A 24,021-nucleotide genomic window follows, 5' to 3' on the forward strand; every position below is an offset into this window, starting at 1 on the left:
GTAAGGATTAAATGGGTCTAGTCTAAATCCGTTTTGCTTGTTATACATACATATATACACACAAATTGGTTTGAATATATATATCTATACCCGAAAATCTTTAGAAACCGAAAATAAAGTGAGTTTGAACATAAATCGACCTAATCTAGATTGGATTTGTGTGATAATTGAAGTTATGGTCTTGAAATCGTGTGCTTTTCTTCCTGACCGAGATCTGGCCATATTCATGACCTAGGGTTTTGGTCAAATCTGGTCAAACTCGTTGTTCATCTTCTTCCTAATTTAGAGCCGATTTAGGGTTGCTTGTTTTGGCCAAACTCGGTGAAAGCGTTTCAGTTAACTCTGTTCTTTTGACTTTCACGCCGGTCAACGTCGGTCAACGCAGTCAACCCTTGGTCAAACCGGCCGTTTTGGCTCAAAAAGGGAATTAGGGTTTGGGTATTACTTTGGTGTATTTTAGACAAAATGTAAAGTTTTAAATAATTTCCATAAATAATTAAATATATATATATATATATATAAAGACTAAATTAATTAGTTATATATATATACTAAGAATTAATTTAATATGTACAAATTATATATATATATTTAAGGATTAAAACTTAATGTGGGCATATGATTAAATATATATATTAAAAAGACTTGTAAGACTATATAAACTATACATTCATATAACAATAGTTAATGATTTATCGGATCTCATATACTTATTAATGACTATATATAAATGCAAAGAATAAAAGACGTTGTAAAGACGATGTACAAATTATATGACCTTTCCGACTTAATATATTTTATAATGACGCTGTTACGAAGACTTGAAGATATATAAACAGTGAAATGTGACATCATTTAACGAACTAATTATTTGGACAAGACATAATGGCATTTCCTAAGACATTAGTATAGGACATACACGAGTACAATTAAATCCAAGTTCTTATTGGGTGACTTGTGGACAATGTAGGACTTTTGGACAGATAGTGAGCTTGTTTCAATGTTTCTGACAGTTCGTGTTCCTTTTCGTTGATATAGGATATTTATACTTGTATTGCTTTTAGGTGAGTTTCGTAGCCCTCTTTTTACAAGTTTTGGGGTGGAAAGTATACTTATTTTCAAACAGTTTGTCGGTTTCTGTTTTATATTCAATATTGAGCCTGTGCGTATAGAGTTATTTGTGCCATTTGACGTGCTTTGATCTTGTTGTAATGTGTGTGATTATGTGTTTGTTTGTCGTGCTTTGGACGTACTTATTATATGAGTTGAGACTTGAGACTTTGGACTAAGGCAGGTACCAAAGGCCAGACTTTGAGACATTGAGACTTTTGGACTTATTATGGCGTAACTCTGCTCGTTATATATTGAACTATTACTGGTTTAGACTTAAAACAATAGACAAAAAACTTATTTCTTTGACTAGACTTTTGACTAAAACCTACGAACTCACCAACCTTTGTGTTGACACGTTTTAGTATACTTTTCAGGTGCTCAGGCTAATCAGGGATAAGGATTGCTATGCTAGATTAGACTTCGGAGATTAGTGCTCCCTATTTATTGTCAGACTTTAAGGCTACATGCCTTGGATTATTTCTTTATGGACTTGGTTGTAATAAGCTATTTTAGCATTTAGCACTGTTATGACTTTGAACTCATGTTTTGGGAATATATTTATTATATTCTATTTCATTTAACAGTATCTATGTAATTCCATGTCATGCTGTACTTTTCATGACACCTCATGTTTCCGCCAACGGTGGGGTGTTACACTTAGTCCCCAACATAATCGGACTTCAAGTTGAATTCAGCATGAGGCAATATACACTAACGGTCACTTGACCAGTCAAGATCTTCACCAACGTTCAAGAACTGAAGACGTGGAAGATCCCTACAATATCGGATAGTTAGTTTATCTCAAACGTTATAAATAGAAGAGGCTTGATCGATCCTAGGCACTTACTTTTCACCTGCTATCACTCACTTGTATTCACACACATTGCATTTTACTCTTTCCGCTACTCACACACTTAGAAAGATCGATCAACCTGCTTTCACCAATTGTATTCATTTCAACGATAATTAAAAAAAGAACAAGGCAGGAATGATTGTTTCCTCCCGGGGTTTTTATGTCGGCGATCTTCTAATGATTAAGGGCTTTTCCTCGTCATCAAATATCGGTGTTCTTGCTCTTTACTCTTTACTTTACGCATTATTTATTTGATTCTTGCTCAATATCTTGTTTATCTTAACATATCTTGCATTATTTACATTAGTTTGCGATTACATTGACCTTCTTTATTGTTTAGTCGACAAAATCTGTTTTCAAAAGTCTTTTTATCAACGCATCTTTGTAACTCAACATATTTTACAAGCACACAGCCTCACGAACGAGAGTTTAGTTACTTAATTGATCTAAGTCTTCGACGTAGATTATCTTAGGTGATTTTTGACTAAAACAAGTATGTTCCGAAAATCCAATAGATCCTAAAAATCAAAAAATTGGATGAAAGCATCTATTAAATTAATAGATCCAAAAACTATCATTAGGGCAAAACCTATGAAATATAGTCCTTAGGACAGAAGAATTTAGTAAACAAATCAAAGAACATCTTGATTTAAAACTAATCAAACCAAGTAAATCTCCTCATATGTATCCTGCATTTTTAGTTGAAAATGAAGCAGAAAAGAGAAGAGGTAAAAAAGAATGGTTGTTAACTATAAGTTAGTTAATAACGTCACCATTGGTGATAGTCATAATCTTCCTTGCATGCAAGAATTACTAACTCTTTTAAGAGCAAAAACAATATTTTCTACTTTCAATTGCAAAAGTGGATTTTGACAGGTACTACTAGATGAAGAATCTCAGTTATTGACTGCATTCACATGTCTTGATGGTCATTATCAATGGAAGGTAGTTCCTTTTGGATTAAAACAAGCACCTAGCATATTCCAAAGACATATACAAAATGCTTTAAGAGGATTAGAAAATTATTGCACCGTCTATGTAGACGATATTATAGTTTTCTCAATTCTGAAGAAAAACATTATTTTCATGTTTTTACAGTTTTAAAAACAAATGAAAAATATGGAATCATTCTTTCAAAAAAGAAAGCAAATCTTTTTAAAACAAAGATAAACTTTTTGGGTCTTGAAATTGACCAAGGAACCCATTGTCCACAAAAACACATCTTAGAAAATTTGCATAAATTTTCAGATACTATTGAAGATAAAAAGCATCTTCAAAGATTCTTAGGCGTATTAACATATGCTGAAGGATATATTCCTAAGCTTGCAGAGCTTAGAAAACCATTACAAACAAAATTGAAAAAAGATTATACTTGGGATGGAAACAATCTGATACAGATTACATTAAAAAGATAAAGAAAAACTTAATCAATTTTCCAAAACTTTATCTTCCACAAAAAGAAGATTTTCTCATTATAAAAACTGATGCTTCTAATGAATTTTGGGGCGGAGTTTAAAAGGCTAAAACCGCAGAAAAAGAAGAATTATGCAAATATACTTCAGGAAGCTTCAAACAAGCAGAAAAAAATTACCACAGTAATGAAAAAGAATTACTAGCGGTAAAAAAAAAAAATACTATTTCAAAGTTTTCTATTTATTTAATGCCAATTAAATTTTTAGTAAGAACAAATAATAAAAATTTTACTTACTTCCTTAAAACAAAAATTTCTGGAGATAATAAACAAGAACGTCTTGTCAGATGGCAATTGTGGTTTTCAAGATATTCCTTTCAAATTGAACATCTTGAAAGAACAAAAAATGTACTGGCAGATTGCTTAACCCGTGACTTTCTAAATATATAAGCAATAATGCCGACACTTTTGCTATAAATAGCATTCAAAGAATCCTTGAATAAAGAAAAAGACATCTATTTTCTATTTTTAGAAAGGGGGAATAATGGATAAGCTTAAGGCATTTTGCCTAAGAGAAAAAATTCTTTTGATCGAATTAAAAGCTATTCAAGAAAAAATAGCTCTTTATGACGGAAGTCTAACAACTGTTAATTCAGAACAGGAATCCGCAAGGATAAAATCTGAGTCTATTCCCTCTCAAACGTTAAGGGGTAAAGAAAAATTAAATCCGTTGACTCCTGTTGCTTTGAAAAAAGCAAAAAGAAAGTTAATGAAGAACTACAATCTTCATCTAGTCGAGCAGCAAACGGCTCTGGTAAAGACATATTAAATCCGTTGATGGCTGACAGTTTGCCCAAAACTGAAATGGTCTCTTCCAGACCAAGTTACGCTCAAGACATACATGAGCCCATACACACAAACTCCAATTATTATGTCATTTTCGAAGGCAAATACAGAGGAATTTATGAAGATTGGGGAATTGTTTCCAAATATGTTACTGGAAATTTATTTCCATACAAAAAATATAAAACGCTGTTACAAGCTCAACAAGAAGTTACTCGCTATTCTTCACAATTTGGAAAGAAAGAAATACCTTCAAAGGTAACTACTTTTTACTGAACAATTGCATTATCATTAGTAATTGTAGATCCCCACTACCAATGCAAGAAAAAGAAGCTTTGCAAAAAGTTAAAGGCTATGACCAAAAATCATAACTGCGATTATTGCAAAGAATCTTCAACAGAAGAAAATAATTCAAATGGTCCCTCCACTAGTAAAGAATCTCTTTATACGGACGAAAAAAGATAAACCCAGCACATGTAGCTGTCGATCAAGAAACGTCATGGATGATGAAAGAAGAAGAATAAAACTCCACACATGCGGTTGTCTAGCAAAAAACGTCAGGGATGACGACTTGTTTTTTGTCTTGTAATAAACCACTTCCATTATATAAGAAAGATGGATCATTTAGTTTAGAAATCTTATCCCATAGTCATATCTTATTTTCTAATATTCTACATACCACCCATCACACAATTCTCTCATGGTATAATATCATGAGTGTTAGTGAGTAATTTCTCCATTAAGGAGAAATAATGTAAATTATCAAGAAGTTTCTTATCTTCGGATAAGAGACAGTTATGAAATAAAACTAGCTTTTCTAGTTATCTATCTTTTTCTCTAATAATTGTTATTGTTAAACCTGGAGACCCTGGAGCCATGATGAAGTACCGTTTAGGCAGGAGGCCGTTAGGGAAATATTGGTTGGGTTTGGTCACTAGCAGAAGCTGAAGCATAATTCAGAAGATATAAAGAAAAGTTACGTTACTCATAACTGTTAAAACAACTTTATATGGTAATTTACTTATTCTCCTTAAAACTAAAAACTTGATAAAAATCAAAATATATCAAATTGATATGCAGACAACCATGTCCATATTGAATTATCAACTCATAAATTGGCTAGGCCAAGAATTAAAAAGGGTTAACCACAAGAATAGTAATCTAATTATTCATAATATGACTTTACGTCTGAAATTGAATATGTGGTTCACCACATACATGACTAATTCAATCTTTATGATTGTCTATGTCAAATTAAAGAAAGGCATTAGTGCCAATAAAAACTAGAGATAGAGAATAATAAGCTTCTTTGATGGACTCATTATAATTGATTCCGAAGAATCTTTTAACTTTAAAATTTATTCCCCATATCTTCCAATGGATTTATTCTCCATCTCCGCAGATGGTATCAGAGCGGGATGGTATCAAATCCATTTTGCAGAGCCATTTTAAAAATCCATTCCGCAAGGATAAAAATTAATAAGCTTAAATTCCATCTCATTTGATCAACTTACAAAATGTCTCTACATATCTTTTAATTAAAAACTAGAGATGGAGAATAAATCTTTTAATAAATTTATTCTCCATCTTCCCCTTATTTTAAAAAACAAAATGGCTCTGATACCATCTGCGGAATGGATTTGTAAATCCATCTCCCCCTTTTAAAGGCCTTAAGACCATTAAATTATTACCTGCACTTCCAATGGTATCTGAGCCATTTTGTTTTTTAAAATAAGGGGGAGATGGAGAATAAATCCATTTTATTAAACGATTCTGAAGAATCTAAAGAAAACATGACTGAAAATTTAAATTTCAATGAAAATGAAAAAGGTTTTGTATCAGATTACATGATTAATTCTGATCAACTTACAAAAATTAATAAGCTTAAATTCAAGCTTGATTCAAGACAGGTTTTTAATCAGTCTGGATATTTACAGAGTTTAGTTTCAAAAGCTTTTACTCGAAAAAATAAAATCTTTTTACTGTTTTAATACTGAAGAAATTTCAGTAGATATAAAAGATACTTCCGTAGAAGTTTATTTGCCACTTTTAACCAAAGGTGAAATAGCAAAAAGACTATTAAGTGTTAGACCAGATTTAAGAAAGTCTCTTAATATGGTTCATATAAGAGCTGTAAAAATTCTCCTAAAAGCACAATTTAGAGATGGAATTAACTTTTCAATAAAAATGGCAATCGTTGACAATAGAATTGTTAACAGACAAGATGCTCTATTAGGGGCTGTACAAGAAAATTTAGCATATGGTAAATTCATGTTTAATGTTTATCCTAAATTCGCATTACATAGAGAGTTTAGAGATTTTGATAAGTCTTTAAGCTGTATACACCAATGTGAAAGAACTGAACTTATGGAATCAGGTAATAAAGTATTTACGGTTAATTATTTAATCGCATATGCTATTACAAATTTTACTCATTCAACAGAGTATAAAGAAAAAGAGAATATCACAATGGAAGACATATTCTCAGAAATTGAAACTGTAGAAGACAGTAAATTTACTGAACCATCACAGTTACAAGAAATTTGGGCAATGAATATTGCGCGAAATAAAAAAGTTTTACACCAAAGGCCTAGATATAGTCTTTCTAATTCGTTAAGATTAAGTGAACCTAGTTCATCTGAAATCTCTTCTGATTTAATGGGATCAATGTCTGAAAGAATATATAAATATGGAGAAATCCTCAAAGAGGTAGTAGGAATTTAATATGTCCTCACAACCAATTATTGATTAAAAGACAAGAAGAACTATTATTTCTAGAATATGAGTTCTCTAGCTAAAATCGAAGAATTAATCAAAGAATTAATTAAAAAAATAGATAATTTATCTACAAATAAAAATTTAGAAGCAATTGCTGCTAAAATCATCCAAGATTTATCAGAAAGAATTGATAAAGTTTAAAAAACACAAATTCTAGTAGAAACTCACAAACTAGAAGAAACACAAAAACTAGATATTGTAGAAGAATCTAGTCAAAATAGTCTTTCTAAAAGAAGATGTCAAAAATATACATTTCCTAACTTTAATGTTGGTAATTCTTCATTAGGAAATTCTACGAATCCTAATGCATTAACATGGCATTTTGGGTCAACTTCTAAATAGTAAGGATATCATTAAAGATAACCAACAATAATGAGTTCTATTACTGGGAAGTTAGAACAAATCTTTTTGATAATTTGGAAAAGGATGATCTAGTGCAACTTTTATCCCTAAGCGATAAAGAATGTGAACAAAGGTTTTCAGAAAATAAAGAAATGAAAAATAAATATTTTCCTTATCAAGAGAATTTTTTACTATTCAAGAACCAAAAATCGAAGAACCAGAAACCAAAGACGATTCTTTTGATGAAATGGAGGTTGAAGTAGAAGAAGAGCCAATAGAGCACAAAATAAATATGAATCAAACTCAAGCTAGTAATAACAAAAGATCTTCTTATAATATTAATAAATCGGAATTCTCTATGCCATATCACAAAGGCATACCCAATTCAAATAACAATAGAAATTCATGTGACAACCGTCATCTGAGTATTTTTCTGAGTTACTTTTCCGATCATTTTTAGTGGTTTCGTTTATGTACGTAATTAGTCTTATAAGACTTTATCACGGAATAAATGAATTTCTATTTGTTTTGGACTTTATGAGCATTTAGACGTTAGAAAAATTGTACGTGGACTCGAGAATAGGAAGAATACTAGTTGTCTTGTGGAAATGTCAAATTAAGTAAAATACTTAAAATTAAATCAATTAAAGATTTAATAAGTAAAAATAGACATGTTTATATCCGTTAGAAAGCTATTAAAAAGTTACGTTTAAATATGATGACAAAATAAATTAACGAGTCTCGGGTTTTGTGAATTGGTCGAGTCAAACGAGTTCTAGTGAGGTCAAAGGGTGGTCAAATCGGTCAAAGGGGGAGTAGGAACATCAAAACCCTAGCCTACACACCTCCCCTCCCCTCCTCATTTCTCACAAACCCTTTCACACACACTCCTCCCTCTCTTCTCTCTTTCTCTCACAACCGCGCCCTCTCCCTCTCCAAAAATTCCGGCCGACCACCTTCAACCACCAGGAACCACCATCAAAATTCATCATTTTCTTTAGTTTCTTGAAGATCTTGGTAAGATTTACTTGGGTTTACATTTGTTTCTCGTCAAAAACTCGTTTTCTTTTGTAAAAAAATATATATATATTCGGTTTATATATGTGTATATATACATAAAACCGATTTTCTTTTATATACTTGTATATTTTTGTTTAAATCTGACATTATTTACAAAAATATGTATAGATCGGGTTTCTCCTTCTTCTTCACTTCAAAAACCCGAAATCTTTTTTATTATATATATAGATCCGAAATTTTGGGCAAAACACTTATATATTTTCGGTTATATTATGTATTTATGATTTTATAAACTGAAAACCTTTAGATCCGAAAAGCTATGTACCGAAATCCTTTAAATCCGGAATGTTTAAACCCGGAATCTTCAAATCCGGAAACTATGGACCGAAAAGCTTTTAAAATCGAGAAGTTATATCAAAATCTTTATGAATCCGGAAAGAAAAGGTCCGAAATCCTCTAGATCCGGAAATCTTGGACCGAAAAATTTTAGATCCGGGAATATAATCATGTTTTGGGTCTTGAAATCGAGTTGTAATGCATCTTTGTGGCGGGATCTAGACTTATTTTGGGATTTTTCATTCGGTCAACGTCGGTCAACTACCGGTCAACGCCAGTCAAACCGGTCAGAAAATGTTTTTGGTTCGGTCAAACTTGGTCAACGATGGCTTATTGATAAGGATTAGGGTTTGGATATTATTTTGGGTATTTAGTCAAAAATTAAAGTATTTAAACAAAGTTAAATTATATCTTAATTAATTTGACCCATGTTTATAATTAAATTCCAATCTTCATAATTATGAAATTAATATGGATATATATATATATATATACATAAAGACTTATTAGACATAACTATATATATACAAGAATTAAAAAGATATGGACATATGTATATATAAAAGAATTAAAATTAATATGGACATATGACTATACATATATGTATGTATATATATATATATATCTAAAAAGACTTTATAAGGACTAAATAAATTATACATTTGTATAATAATAATCGATGACTTATCGGACTTCACATATTTTATAACGACATTCCATATAAATAGTTGGAAAGATATAAACATTACGAATGTGACATTATTAAAAGAAGCATTTTATATGGGCGATTTATAAGGACAATAAGACTATTATAAATATTATGACATTTGACGAGACATAATGGCATTTCCTAAGACACTAGTATAAGACATGGATTTGTGCAATTAATTAAGTTCTTATGGAGTGACTTGTGAACAATGTAGGACTGTTGGGTAGATAGTGAGCTTGTTTCGAGTGTATCTGACTGTTCGTGTTCTTGTTCGTTGATCTAGGGTATTTATACTTGTGTTGCTTTCAGGTGAGTTTCGTAGCCCCTCTTTTCTTTTTACATGTTTTGGGGTAAAAAGTAGACTTGTTCTTTTTAAGCAGTTTTGTCGATTTTTGTTTATGTTCAGTATCGAGCCTGTGCGTATAGAGTTACTTATGTCATTTGACGTGCTTTTGTCTTGTTGTATGTATGTGATTATGTGTTTGTTGTTGTGCTTAATGATGTGCTTAATTGACGTGCTTTTTGTGTGTATTGGAGACTTGAGACTTTGGACTAAGGCAGGTACCGTAAGGTCGGACTTTGAGACATTGAGACATTTGGATTTATTACGGCGTAACTCTACTCGTTATATATTGGACTATTACTTGTTTAGACTTAAAAGAATCGACAAAAGACTTATTTCTTTGACTAGACTTTTGACATAAAACCTACGAACTCACCAACCTTTGTGTTGACACTTTTTAGTATACTTTTCAGATGCTCAGGTTAATCAGGGATAAAGACTGCTATGCTAGACTGGACTTCGGATATTAGTGCTCATTATTTATTGTCAGACTTTAAGGCAACATGTCTTGGATTATTTCTTTATGGACTTGGTTGTAATAAGCTATTTTAGCACTGTTATGACTTTGAACTCATGTTTTTGGGAATATATTTATTATATTCTATCTCATTTAGCAGTATCTATGTAATTCCATGTCGTGCTGTACTTTTCATGACACCTCATGTTTTCGCCAACGGTGGGGTGTTACAATTCACAACCCATTGACACTATAAAAATTGATTGCATCTTTGACTTCCAAAGAAGAAAAGAAATAATTGATAAATGAAATACTGAAATAAGTTTAATTATTCAGTCAAATCATAATGAGTTTTCTAATGTAAGAACTGTTTTACTTTTGGTAGAACATAAATCTTCCGGTATAATTCAAAATATGATCAAAGGAACTAATTGGAACACGGATCTACATGGGGGAGATTTATATTATCAAATTATTGGTGCCATATACATGATGTTCTTAGGGCTTGATTTCGTTACCAATAGAGATCAAGAAAATGGCAGAATACAAGAAAAGACAAGACAAACCTTAACAAAAGCTCAAATTTGCGATATATGTCTTTTAGAAGACTTCACTTGTTTATTTGAACAAAATCTATACAAATTATCCACCAGTGAATATCACAATTGGATAGAAATATATTTAATGAAAATTCCTATCGTTGGAGTAAAAGCGAAAGAAAGATGGAATAAAGAAAAAAATGATTTAACAAAGCATTCCCTTGGATTTGCTACAAAAATTGTTAAAGAAGAAATTGCAATTATTTGTGATCTTGCAAATACACAAAAACAATTAAAAAGGTTTAATAAAAATTGTTGTACAAATTTAACTGATATACCACCATTATCATACGGTTGTAACACAGTTAAAGATAAGAAATATTTCAAAAATAAATATAAAAAGAAATATAATAAACCTACCAATAATAGAAGGTTTTGGAAGCCTAAAAAGAAAACATTTATCCCAGGTAAATACTTTTCAAAAGAAAAACCTAAGGTATGTCCTAAAGGTAAAAAAGACTGTCGGTGCTAGATATGCTCCGAAGAAGGACATTATGCAAATGAATGTCCAAACAGGCAAAAATTTCCTAATAAAATAAAGCTTATTTTAGAAGTAGAAAAAGATGGATATTTTCCCTCAGAAGACAATTTTGAAGGAGTAACTAAGGTATACTCATTAAAAATTGAATACTCTTCGTCAGAAGAATCTAGTGAAGAATAAATATAAATTTTTCTTAAAGAGATGCTTCTAATAAATTTTAAAGCGCATGTTCAGAAGATAAAAACTGCAGGAAAAGAAGAAATTACCAAAGAAAATTACTCGTGGTAAAAAAGATTATCTATCTATAAAGATAACAAGTAATGTCTTGTCAAAAGACAAATGCAGATTTCAAGATATTCCATTAAAACATCTTGACAAAAATGATAATGGTAATTGCTTGACCCACTATTTTCATCAACGAAAGCAATGACACAATCAAAATTTTGCTATAAATAGCATTCAAAGAGTGTTTGAAAAAGAAAAAAAGACATCTATTTTCCATTTTAAAGAAAGGGGAATAATGGATGAACTTGATGCCTTTTTCCTAAAAGAAAAAATTCTTTTGATCGAATTAAAAGCTATTTAAGAAAAAATAGCTTTTTATGACGAAAGTCTAACAACTGTTAATTCAGAACAGGAATCCGCAAGGATAAAATCTGAGTCTATTCCCTCTCAAACGGTAAAGGGTAAAGAAAAATTAAATCCGTTGACTCCTGTTATTTTGGAAAAAAGCAAAAAGAAAGTTAATGAAGAACTACAATCTTCATCTAGTCCAGCAGCAAACGGCTCTGGTAAAGACACATTAAATCCGTTGATGGCTAACAGTTTGCCCAAAATTGAAACGGTCTCTCTTAGACCAAGTTACGCTCAAGTCATACATGAGCCCACAAACACAAACTCCAAATATTTTTTCATTTTCGAAGGCGAAAACAGAGGAATTTAAGAAGATTGGGGAATTGTCTCCAAATATGTTACTGGAAACCCGTTTCCATATAAAAAATATAAAACGTTGTTACAAGCACAACAAGAAGCTTCTCATTATTCAGCACAAGTTGGAAAGAAAGAAATACCTTTAAAGGTAACCTTTTTTACTGAGCCATTGAAGAGCAAGAAAAAAGAAAGAATCATCGAATTCAAGCAACCTTTCTCAAAACCAACAGTTATTGAAGAAAGAGATTTAATCTCTCTAGACGAATTTAGAATGATGTGGTCCAAAGCCAGATCGCTAAGTCAAAAAGACTTTGAGGTTGAACATATCTACTCAGAAGATAAAGCTACTAAAAGTTTAATCATCTTTTGTCCAGGTCCCAGCCCAGAGCTTGTTTCTCTAAGCATTTTCAGCTGAATTAATAAAGTTCATATATCATTCTCCTAACTTGCTAGAAATTAGCTTACTACCAGAAGAAATGAAGAAAGCCATTAAAAACTTTCGAAAAAAGATTGCAACTGCAAAAATGCAAATATCTTTATCAAGTGTAATTCTACACTACCAGATTGGTCACACGGAGAATCCTTCCAGAGTTACCATCACCTAGAAATTGGCATCGCCCAAGCAAGAAAAGTTGATCCTTCCAAAGTAATGGATGAAGACTACAATGACCCAGAAAACTGGGTTGATATTAGAGCTAGAGGATTTATAAAATTCCTAAATAATCTACAAGGATTAAAAGCATGTAGCTTTAACAAAGTGAATTATTGCAGTAACCATTACATTATCACTAGTTATTGTGGAACCCCACTACCAATGCACGAAAAAGAAGCTTTAGAGAAAATGGAGCAACAAATTGCCTTCAATATAATTGAAGCAAGTCCAATCACTAAAGAAAAACTTTGCAAAGTTAAAGACCATAACCAAAGGTCATAACTGCGATTATTGCAAAGAATCTTCAATAGAAGAAAATAATTCAAGTGGTCCCTCCACTAGTAAAGAATCTCTTTATACGGACAAAGAAAGATAAACCCAACACATGTAGCTGTCAATCAAGAAACGTCATGGATGACGAAAGAAGAAAGATAAACTCAACACATGCGGTTGTCAAGCAAAAAACGTCAGGGATGACGACTTTTTATTTGTCTTGTAATAATCCACTTCCATTATATAAGGAAGATGGATCATTTAGTTTAGGACATCTTATCCCATAGTCATATCTTATTTTCTCTTATCTTATGCTGTAATCTTCTCTTGCACCTAGTATCCTGCATACCACCCATCACACAATTCTCTCATTGTATAATATCATGAGTGTTAGTGAGTAGTTTCTCTATTAAGGAGAAATAATGTAAATTATCAAGAAGTTTCTTATCTTCGGATAAGAGACGGTTATGAAATAAAACTATCTTTTCTAGTTATCTATCTTTTTCTCTGAATAATTGTTATTGTTAAACCTGGAGACCCTGGAGCCATGATGAAGTACCGTTCAGGCAAGAGGCCATTAGGGAAATATTGGTTGGGTTTGGTCACTAGCAGAAGCAGAATTTAGAAGAATCAGAAGATATAAAGAAAAGGTACGTTACTCATAACTGTTGAAACAACTTTATATGGTAATTTACTTATTCTCCTTAAAACTAAAAATTTGATAAAAATCAAAATATATCAATTTAAAATGCAGACAACCATGTCCATATTGAATTATCAACTCATAAATTGGCTAGGCCAAGAACTAAAAAGGGTTAACTACAAGAATAGTAATGTAATTATCTATAATATGACTTTACGTCTGAAATTGAATATGTGGTTCACCACATACATGACTAATTCAATCTTATGATTGTCTACGTCAAATTAAAGAAAGACATTATTGCCAATAAATTCTAGAGATTTGTAAGACTTTGATTTAATTATGGTCTTATACTCAAAATGAAACAATGAAATGTTTGACTCGGCATATATTTTAAATATGAGTCCATATCATAATTTCTTGAAACAAGAAATTTAAAGAATTAATCAAGAGATTATTCTTAATAAACAACTAATCCAGTTGTTATCAGATTCGGTTATCCGACATCCAGCCTACCGGTAAAGAGATATAACTCAAATAATTGAGTCAAAACTCTATCTAGTTGAACTAGAACAAGAACTGAGATTGTTGTCTTTACATATCTTTTAATTAAGACCATATTGCACTTCCAATGGTATCAGAGCCATTTTAGGCTTCCAAAACCTTCAGAAGGTTTTGTTGGTAGAATAAATCCAATGGTATCAGAGCCAACAGTCTCAGTTCTTGTTACAACCGCACTTCCAATGGTATCAGAGCCAACAATCTCAGTTCTTGTTACAATCGCACTTCCCATGATATTATCATAACTATTATAATAATATCACAATTACAAGATCACAATTATATTTATATTTTAAGTCTTAATTATCTTTTATAATAATCTCATATTATGAGTACAACCGATTTCCAAAGTTTCTATAATAGAGGAATTTGTAGTATGTGCCTTATAAAATGACTACGGCAAATAATTCCATCAATATGTCTCAGCTAAAAATGAGAGTGATGAACCTGTGATTATTTGCAAAATATAACACCTAGAACCGTATATCTTCAAAATTATAAGCTTTTATTAGTTAAATATATAAAGATCTATTATTAATAATATTATATGTCTCATGTCCAGTATTGTCTATGAGTCAAAAATTTAGGAAACCTTTATATAACACGAAGAAAAATAAAACACCTATGTTTAGTGTGAAAAATGAAAATGTCAAGATAGTGGTTATATTATTCAAAAAATAATTGAAGGTTAGGTGCAAAATTTTGACGTGAAAGGAAATACTAAAAAAAAAATAGAAGAGAAAGATAGAAACAAAATCTGATCTAAAACTAAAACCAGGATTACGATTACACATAGAATCAATCCATCAATCTTTGTCCCATTTTAAAATTCTTCTTCTAATTCTAACAAAATCATTCATTCTTATCCGCTGCCTATTCAGGTAGATATATATACATACAAATACAATTTTTACTTGTATTATAATATTCTATTCATACATATAATTGTTTTTTTTTTTTTTTTTGATCTTTCAGAAATTATGGCTGCTTGTAGTACTAGTATAGTGAATATGCCCCCAGTGAATGTTGGAACTTTTAAGGGTGGTAGTAAGAACTATGCAATTCTGAAGCCCAATTCTTTTCCAACTCGACCTTGTTGGTATAAGCAGCAGCATTCTATGTTGGTAGTGAAGGCGAGTGAGGGGCCCATTAAGAAGTTGGGTTTGAGTGATGCGGAATGTGAGGCTGCTGTTGTTGCCGGAAATGTCCCCGAAGCGCCCCCCGTGCCCCCTGTCCCTGCTTCTCCCCCTGGAACTCCCCTCATTTCTCCATTTGTAAGTGTATATTGTTCCCACCTCACTTTTTTAACTTATGTAAAAGGGTACTCGTCCAGAATCAAATATCGGTCAACTACTGATATCTGAGATATCAGTTATCGCGGTAATATTAATGTTATGCAGTATTTATGTACATGTATTAGTACTTAATAGCTAATAGAAATATCAGAACTCAAGCTTAAAAGCGTCAATATTTGAAACATTATTGTTAATACCTGCAAAGATTAGTGTTTCTTTAAGTTGGGGCCCAAACAAGAAGGGACTTTAGTAACACTATTTTACCAATTTTTGGACCGCTATAGTACCGATATCGGTAAAACAGCGCCGACAATAGCAGGTCCGCCGCTATTGATAACATAAGTATTAGAACATTGTTTTTCTACTCCAATATAGTTTGAATAATCATATCAAATACCATAAAGTAATTAACGAAAGTTAAAATAATAATAAAACACAAAGTTAATCCAATTCGAACAGTATGGCTGAGATTTTGACTTGTTACTCAACCTGTGCATTTGCGATCACTACTTGTGTTGTCAAAATGTGTGAATATGAGTATTTCTTACTGATCTGTACATTATTTTTGCCTTCCCAATATATGAAGGATATATCTAGACGGCCTCGTCGGAATCGCAGGTCACCGGTTTTGAGATCTGCATTCCAGGAAACAAGCTTGTCTCCTGCAAATTTTGTATACCCGCTTTTTATTCATGAAGGTCGAAATCTATTCTAAAGATTCGTTTCTGTCTTCAATCTTATTGTTTTTATTACACGGTTTTCTCATTCTCTTTCGATTTGCAGGTGAAGAAGACGTACCTATTGGTGCCATGCCTGGTTGCTATAGGCTTGGATGGAGACATGGGCTTCTTGAAGAGGTTTGTTAGCTGTTTTCATCTTTTCTATGCTCTTTTATTGGAAATTAGAAGTGGCCTCTGATGATGTTTGCTGTATATTGTGTGTCTGTGACTACAAGACTAAGGTTAGAGTGATCATATAATCACTAACATACAACACAGTAATTAAACTCATATGCGGGCTTAGTGTTTGGACATGATTAATAAATCTATGATGTTGAAAGTGTACGGAAACATGAAAGTTAATGCATATAGGAAAACCTCACCATCCAGCACATAAAAATATACTGAAAGTACTGTTTGCGTCATTTGGTAAAAGGTTGCCTTTGACTGAGTTATCTTGTATGATGTTAGTTTGCCACATCTGGACAGTGTTTTACATTGAACCAAATAGTTCATTAGTATTAGCGGCAATTGATATTAAGATATTAAGGAAAATAATAGGAGTAATAGCTTTTGCTGTTAAGCAGCCAACTACAAATCTCATATACCTATAGGCTGAGCATTCAGCTGATTTGTTATCAAATTTTTTTAATCAATATATGAATGCAACCTAGGTTCCATAATCAAAGGGGATGTATGGTTTTCTAATTTGATTGTGTTCAGTTATGTCATGCTACTAGAGAATGTCATAACATAACACTGTGAGTTCATTATTATTTGTAGTTTATATGTTCCTAAAAGTTAAACATAATGTGGAATGTGCTTTTCTTATTTGTAAAGCATCCTTAAATGACGCAATGACGGTGGAGTTGACTCACACAGTGACTTGGTGAAGCAGATGAGTTGGGGTCATCTACAACTACTTAATTATTACAAAGGCATCTTGTGTCTTAAAATTATTAACATTTATGAAGTAATTTGAGAAAAAAACTTGTGTTCTGTCTTCTGTATAATTTTTACTTTGAATAAGGTCTTTTTCAAACTTATTCATTTATAATATTGATTCTAATAGGAGTATCAGTATTTTCAGGTTACTTTCTCTTTTCATTTATCAATTCAAGTGAATTTAGTTTGATATGTTTGCGTTTGAGCATAGAGTCTTTTTGGATTATCAGGAATTTGTGTTTCATGTTTGTAATATATGGAGTGTGCTACTTAAATCAGAAAACTGTGAGTTATGATATGCAATTTGACATCATTGAAATGATATTTGTATTTTAAATTCGGTGCAGGTTGCAAAGGCTCGTGATGTTGGAGTCAATAGTATCGTGCTCTTTCCAAAAGTTCCAGACGCATTAAAGGTTGCCATTAATATTTATAAATTTTGGAGCTCTCACAAAAATGTTAAATAATTAGGTTTTTTCACTTTAGACTCCCACAGGTGATGAAGCCTATAATGATGCTGGATTAGTACCTCGAACAATTCGATTGCTCAAAGACAAGTACCCCGATCTTGTAAGAATTTAAATACTCTTATAATACACAAGCTGATAAATGTGACAGTATGTTTCCTTTTATATATCAATGGGTTAGTTGATATGGGTTTTGTCTGATGGTCGTGTGTCAAATGTAGATTTTAGAATATTAGCTTAGATAGTTAGATGGAAAAGAGTTGAACATGCTATAACTTGCCCGTAATGTATTCATAATGTGTGTACTTCCTATATCATTATTTTAGAAAGTTAGATTAGATTTATATGTCAAATGATAGGCTTCATAATCATGGTTAACACACTCGTTTTTAAAACAAAAATAAGTGTGTGGGCCAGAGAAGGCTACTTGTTTTGAGTTTTGACCAACACAAAGCTACTCGTTTCGACTTATTTCTGAACCCACCTTCTTGCCCACCCCATTTTGCCAATTTTACTACCTGAGGTACTTTTGCTGTTTGCCAGAGTATTGTTGGTGAGACATTAACGGTTTAATGTATATATGCACAGATTATCTACACTGATGTTGCACTAGACCCATATTCTTCAGATGGGCATGATGGTATTGTCAGAGAAGATGGTAATACTACCGACACGGAATTTAATCATTTTAGATTACTACTCATGTTCTGGGATAGCTCTCGCATCCAAATTTAATGTGTTGCATTTTACAGGAGTAATAATGAATGATGAGACTGTGCATCAATTATGTAAACAGGCTGTTTCACAGGTATTCATCCATATTTTAACAATGTTTAACTTATCTCTTCAATTTTTCTGGTGGATTATGTGAATGGAGCTTTTGAAATGATTACTTAGATTAGGTTGATTTGGGTCGCGTTTTATTTCAAATAAGTCTAGTAAAAGTAGTTGCTTACAAGGGGAACAGGTCTATATCATTGAGAAAAGAAACGAGACATATGTTTTAATACTTTTGTAAGTTACAAATGTTAGGACTTTTGTAATAATTATATACAGTAGTTTTGTAATCATAGTCAATACATATACTATTAATAAATGACAACAGTAAAATCACGCAACGCATGCTGCTGGTGTTATTACAGCTCACGAGGCAAAAAAGAAAGTGTTTGTGGGGCGACTCAATTCTGTTCTGGTTTGACTCCTAATAAAACCTGACCTGTTCTAACCCATATCCAACGCTGACCTATCCTTTTTGTTACTTCTAGCCATTAGTAACAATGTTACAGTGGTTTTAAACCGAAACTGAACCAAATTCTAATTTGGTTTTCGGTTTGGTTTTTTTTTTATTTTGAATTAGGTTTTGGTTGAGAAATAAAAATTAAAAACCGAAAAACCTGAACCAAATAGCCCGAATCACCGAAAACCGAACCGATGAATACCCCTAGCTAGTATTAAGCTGTGTTCATGTTCTGTTGTCAGATTTGTGTTGGTAACTTATTTAAGCATATTTATGTGTCTTTTTGTTTTTGATATAAGTTACCAAGTATGTTTAGTTTTAATTTTGATAATGTATGTATCTGTTGTAGGCCCGTGCTGGTGCTGATGTTGTAAGCCCCAGTGATATGATGGATGGCCGGGTAGGGGCAATTCGGTCAGCACTTGATGCTGAAGGTTTTCAGCATGTATCTATCATGTCCTATACTGCAAAGTAAGTTTCTGATCTATATCAAAAATGGAATATGGTTTCCACCAATTATTTCTGAATGTATCCCTATATAATCAGCCTTATCAGTTGTAGTGTTGGGGAAACAGACTAAATGAGTCGAAAGTGGCCTGAAGTGTAACTTTATCTAATAAACCTCTAAATAGTTCTATCCAAATAGTTTATTATTAAGTAAAATGAATGTTTTTGGGACTGTACCAAACACACTAATTACATATAATTTATGGACAAGTAGTGCTCCAGGCCACACAATCCAGATCCAACTAGTCCGACCCTCGCATTTTGCCCCTACCAGTGAGTTGCAATGGATATTTATAAAGCATAGATTATGTACGTGCTTGTATCCTTGTACCACTATGTAGCCCACATCACCCTGTTTTCTCAATACATGTTTGTTTTGGTTCTGTGTAGGTATGCAAGCTCCTTTTATGGCCCTTTTCGAGAAGCTTTGGATTCGAATCCCCGCTTTGGAGACAAAAAAACGTATGGTAGCTCATTAACTATGATCTTGTATCTGTTTAGTTTTTTCTGTGTAATTTCTGAATTTTTTTGTTGCTTTTATGTAAAAGGTACCAAATGAACCCGGCTAATTATAGAGAAGCCCTGATTGAATTGCGTGCTGATGAGTCTGAAGGAGCTGACATCCTTCTGGTTAGTATATTTTGTTGGTGCAATTTCGACTATGTACTTAAATATTGGTTGAAGTGTGTTATATTGTACGCGCACGGGTGAAGTCGAGATTTAGCTGACTTGAAGATGAAAGTGGAATCAATGGGTTGATAGTTGACCAAAATACATATTGCTCTAATGATATTTAAGTAAATATTTATCTTAAGTTCTTGAAAAAGGGATAAAGTATTTGGGAGTAAACGAGTAACCAACTTGAGTAACCTACACGTTTTACTTTCTACGTAACCTGTACGCCATATTTTTGCCGATTCTAATCTGTCATTTCTATCGAAGTTTTATTGCTTTATTAGCTCCTCTTTAACATGATATTGATCACTCTAATTGATTACAGGTCAAGCCAGGGTTGCCTTACTTAGATGTCATAAGGTTGCTCCGAGATAATTCTCCATTGCCAATTGCTGCATATCAGGTAATCTTAGTTCTGATCTCAATTTTAGCTAATACTTTTAAGCACGTATACAACCCCTCAAAGGGGTTTACCTTCAGGATAAAGTTTGGGACTTATGTGTTATCACTATCACTCTTAGATTTAAATCTTAGAATTGTATATAACTTCTAAATAACATCTATTGGTCGGAATGCTTAAAGTTTGTTTGTGAACTAGCTGGGTCGAAGAGCCATATATCAGATACCGTGGCTACTTTTTAATCAAAATTTACTTTATAAATATAAAAATTTATCACTTTTTATGCATCTTCAGCATGCTTTTCTTAATGTTAAGTCTCTAGTTCTGGCAATTGGCTAAGATACCAATTACGAAGACAATGAAAAAACCATTTTGAACGTATTTTTTTTTTCTTTCAAGAAGCGTTCTGAAGGGAAATTGAACCTTAGTTTGAGATATTATAAAATAAACTCTTGCAATTTGTATGAGCGCTTGGAGTAATGAAATTTTTTTGCCTATACTTTTGTGTGATGTGGATATGTGGGCGGTGGGCCAGTGGCTACTTTTAGTTACTGGCCAAATCTGCTGTGGCCAGGTCTATGTTTAACACTCTTAAAGTAGTTAATGTTTGAAATGTACAAAAAGAATTTGGTTATGGCCACCTATACATTTGTTCATAGATTTGTTATGGTGTGTCCCCTTTTGTTTTTCATATGTTTTGGTATACTTTAGGTCTCCGGAGAGTATTCAATGATAAAAGCAGGTGGCGTTCTGAAAATGATTGATGAACAAAAAGTAATGCTAGAATCATTAATGTGTCTGAGGCGTGCTGGAGCGGATATCATTCTCACTTATTTCGCATTACAAGCAGCCAGATGTTTGTGTGGTGAAAACTAGGACGATGTAAGCCATACCTGAGTTTCTTGACAGAAGGGAATTTTTTTTTTTTAAATTGTATTTATTGTAATATATTAATAAAAGTAGAAGAAACGTAAAACAATTTTCTTGGAAAACCCTTTTTATAATTGTTACTTGTGATAAATTTCTGTGGAGAGTTTGAAATAACGTTTGCAGAATTATATTATGCAAGAATTGATGTTGCTTCTTTATTGGTTATAACTAGGGATGAGAACTGTTCAAGTACTGTCCTCAATCAGAGTACCATACTGGTTACTGAACATGAACAATAACCGAATCTAAAATGTAAAATTTCGGTCTGCACTGATTTTTCCTTATGTACAGGTTGATTATTGAAATTTAATTAAAAGAGATCGTCTATGTTTGCCCCAGATTCTATACCCAAAGCTAATCCAGAACCTAGAGGTAACCGGGTTCTACCGAACCCGAACCCGAACCCAATAGTTTCATTCAGGTATACCCAAATGCCCGATTAAAACCAGTTAACTCAAATCCAAATAACCAAAATGCAATTAGATTGGATGGTTACGTGGGTAGAATCAGAAAGACCTTGGGTTGAATTTTAAGGTGTCTTAAAATCTCACTAGAAAGTCTTGAATTTGTTTAAATTACTGTTTCTTGAAATATCAATCTCAACTTCTGGTAAAATAAGGTGTTGATGTAATCGGTCGGTGGAGGTTTGGTGCGGTGCGGTGCAGTACACTACCACTAACAATTCGATACTATATACTCACCCATAGTTACAAGTGAGTCTAGTGTAACGAAGAAAGAGGGACAACACTAAGAAGATAGGTGAATTTTATTGTGTATGTTCATTGATCAAATTCATGTAAGAACCAAACTCATTAAACTAAAAACCAAATTTTTTTATTTTTTTTTTTTGGGCCGTAAATTTATGGTCTAGGACCGTAAATTTACGGCTCAATTACAACTAGACGTAAAATTTGCACCGTAATTTGCTCTTAGATTTTTTTTTGTCCCTGTTTGAAAACAACTCAAAATTGCAAGGACCGTAAATTTACGGCCCAAATTGTTGAGTAACTACTCTTTTCAGCGTGATAAAAAATCGGGACATCACTAAAAAATCGATTTCAAATTTGTGCACAAAGTAACGTTTAAAAAAAAAACTTGTGCACAAAGTACTTTGAGCCTGATGAACTAAATCATGCATCCCACACAATATAGACCGAAGGTTGATATGGAAAGCTCTTTAAGCATATTGCAAAGTGATGAGCGCATGGAGATAAAAGACAAACGCACGTGATCCAAACTCTTTTCTTGGAATAGTTCATCTGTATCTTAAGGCACATGTTTTGTCGATCGGATTCATGGAATTAAAAGTTCCGTTGCTCAAGTAAAGTGATGGTACATCTCAAGAAGAAAGAAGAATCTAGGTTAAAAATCCATTAAGTCATAATAACAATATTGGTAACCTCAAACTTCTTTTTTGCTTTGACTAAAGATAGTATATATCTTTTTGCTTCAAATATCAAAAGAAGAAAATAAGTTTTAAATGAAATGGAATATCCTGATATAAAATTTAAAGTTAAGTAATGAGTTTATAGAGTATTGATTTAAGGTTATTTTCAACGCCTTCTTTCTCAAATGTTTCCTCAACCATTTTTGAGATCTAAGGTCATTCTCAATGACTTCTTTCTCAAATGTTTTCTCAAACCATTCTTGAGACAAAACAGTTGGCGTAAAAAATATTTCAATTTTTTCACAACAAAAGATCCAATTTGTTGTTGTAAAGAAAATGAAAAAAAAATAAAAATAGTGGGGGTGTAAGTTACTTTCAACCTGTAAATAATAATAATAATAATAATAATAATAATAATAATAAATATTTATTTATTTTAAGGATATAATAAAAGATTGAGAAAGAAGTGAGAAAAAAAAAAATAATGATAATGATATATTTTAAAATATGAAATGAAAAAAACTAATGTAGCACCTATGAGAAAATAGTTTGGGTTAGGTATTAGTGCAAAGTGTTTTGAAGACTGATGCCTAATTTGTAGCAATGAAAGTTGAGGTCGTGTAGCAATAATTTCATAGCAAGACTCGTAATTATTTCTCAAGTTAGAAAAAAAATAATAGAGGAACAAAAAGTATTTTTGAGTTTTTTTTTTAAATAAAGGAAATGAAATATAATTAATTATATACTTTTCTTTCTTGAGATTTTTTTTTGTCTTTTCCTATGATGTCCTTTTAAATTGAGAATTTAATTTTTAAATTTGAAAACACTTTCTTTTTAACTCAACTATGTTTTTTTTATATATAAGTTATTTCTTTCCTTCTAGGACAATTACTTTCTTTTCTATTTCTTTTATATATTAAATTCAAAATGTAAATGTATTATCTATAAGTTGTTTTCAAAGCTAAAAGTAATGAAAGAAAATAAAATACAAGGAAAAACAATAATCTAAGTATTTTTTCTAGAGAAAGAAAATACATTTAGCTATGTAAATCCTTTTCTTGATTTTTTTTCTTAATTTTATTTTGTGACTCAAGAATGTAATTTTGATTTTACCC

At 32.0% G+C, this 24,021-nt stretch overlaps 1 protein-coding gene across 2 annotated transcripts in view; it reads left to right on the forward strand.

The window, feature by feature from the left end:
- Nucleotides 1-21,657, forward strand: part of LOC122579274 (delta-aminolevulinic acid dehydratase, chloroplastic-like) — a 32,910-nt gene extending 11,253 nt beyond the window's left edge. Inside the window, exons 1-13 of one of the 2 annotated variants that reach the window (XM_043751769.1) lie at nucleotides 15,092-15,225; nucleotides 15,320-15,618; nucleotides 16,226-16,337; nucleotides 16,423-16,496; nucleotides 17,651-17,719; nucleotides 17,790-17,873; nucleotides 18,359-18,428; nucleotides 18,523-18,578; nucleotides 19,357-19,478; nucleotides 19,905-19,976; nucleotides 20,063-20,144; nucleotides 20,515-20,592; nucleotides 21,301-21,657. In XM_043751769.1, the coding sequence (XP_043607704.1) occupies nucleotides 15,325-15,618; nucleotides 16,226-16,337; nucleotides 16,423-16,496; nucleotides 17,651-17,719; nucleotides 17,790-17,873; nucleotides 18,359-18,428; nucleotides 18,523-18,578; nucleotides 19,357-19,478; nucleotides 19,905-19,976; nucleotides 20,063-20,144; nucleotides 20,515-20,592; nucleotides 21,301-21,465 (1,278 nt within the window). In that variant the 5' untranslated portion in view covers nucleotides 15,092-15,225; nucleotides 15,320-15,324 and the 3' untranslated portion in view covers nucleotides 21,466-21,657. Of the gene's footprint in view, nucleotides 1-15,091; nucleotides 15,226-15,319; nucleotides 15,619-16,225; nucleotides 16,338-16,422; nucleotides 16,497-17,650; nucleotides 17,720-17,789; nucleotides 17,874-18,358; nucleotides 18,429-18,522; nucleotides 18,579-19,356; nucleotides 19,479-19,904; nucleotides 19,977-20,062; nucleotides 20,145-20,514; nucleotides 20,593-21,300 lie in introns of those variants that run through there. The other variant, XM_043752496.1, reaches the window with a different exon arrangement.
- The last annotated feature ends 2,364 nt before the right edge of the window (nucleotides 21,658-24,021 follow it).

The sequence above is a fragment of the Erigeron canadensis genome, chromosome 1, assembly GCF_010389155.1.
Source record: "Erigeron canadensis isolate Cc75 chromosome 1, C_canadensis_v1, whole genome shotgun sequence".
In the NCBI taxonomy this organism is placed as follows: domain Eukaryota; kingdom Viridiplantae; phylum Streptophyta; class Magnoliopsida; order Asterales; family Asteraceae; genus Erigeron; species Erigeron canadensis.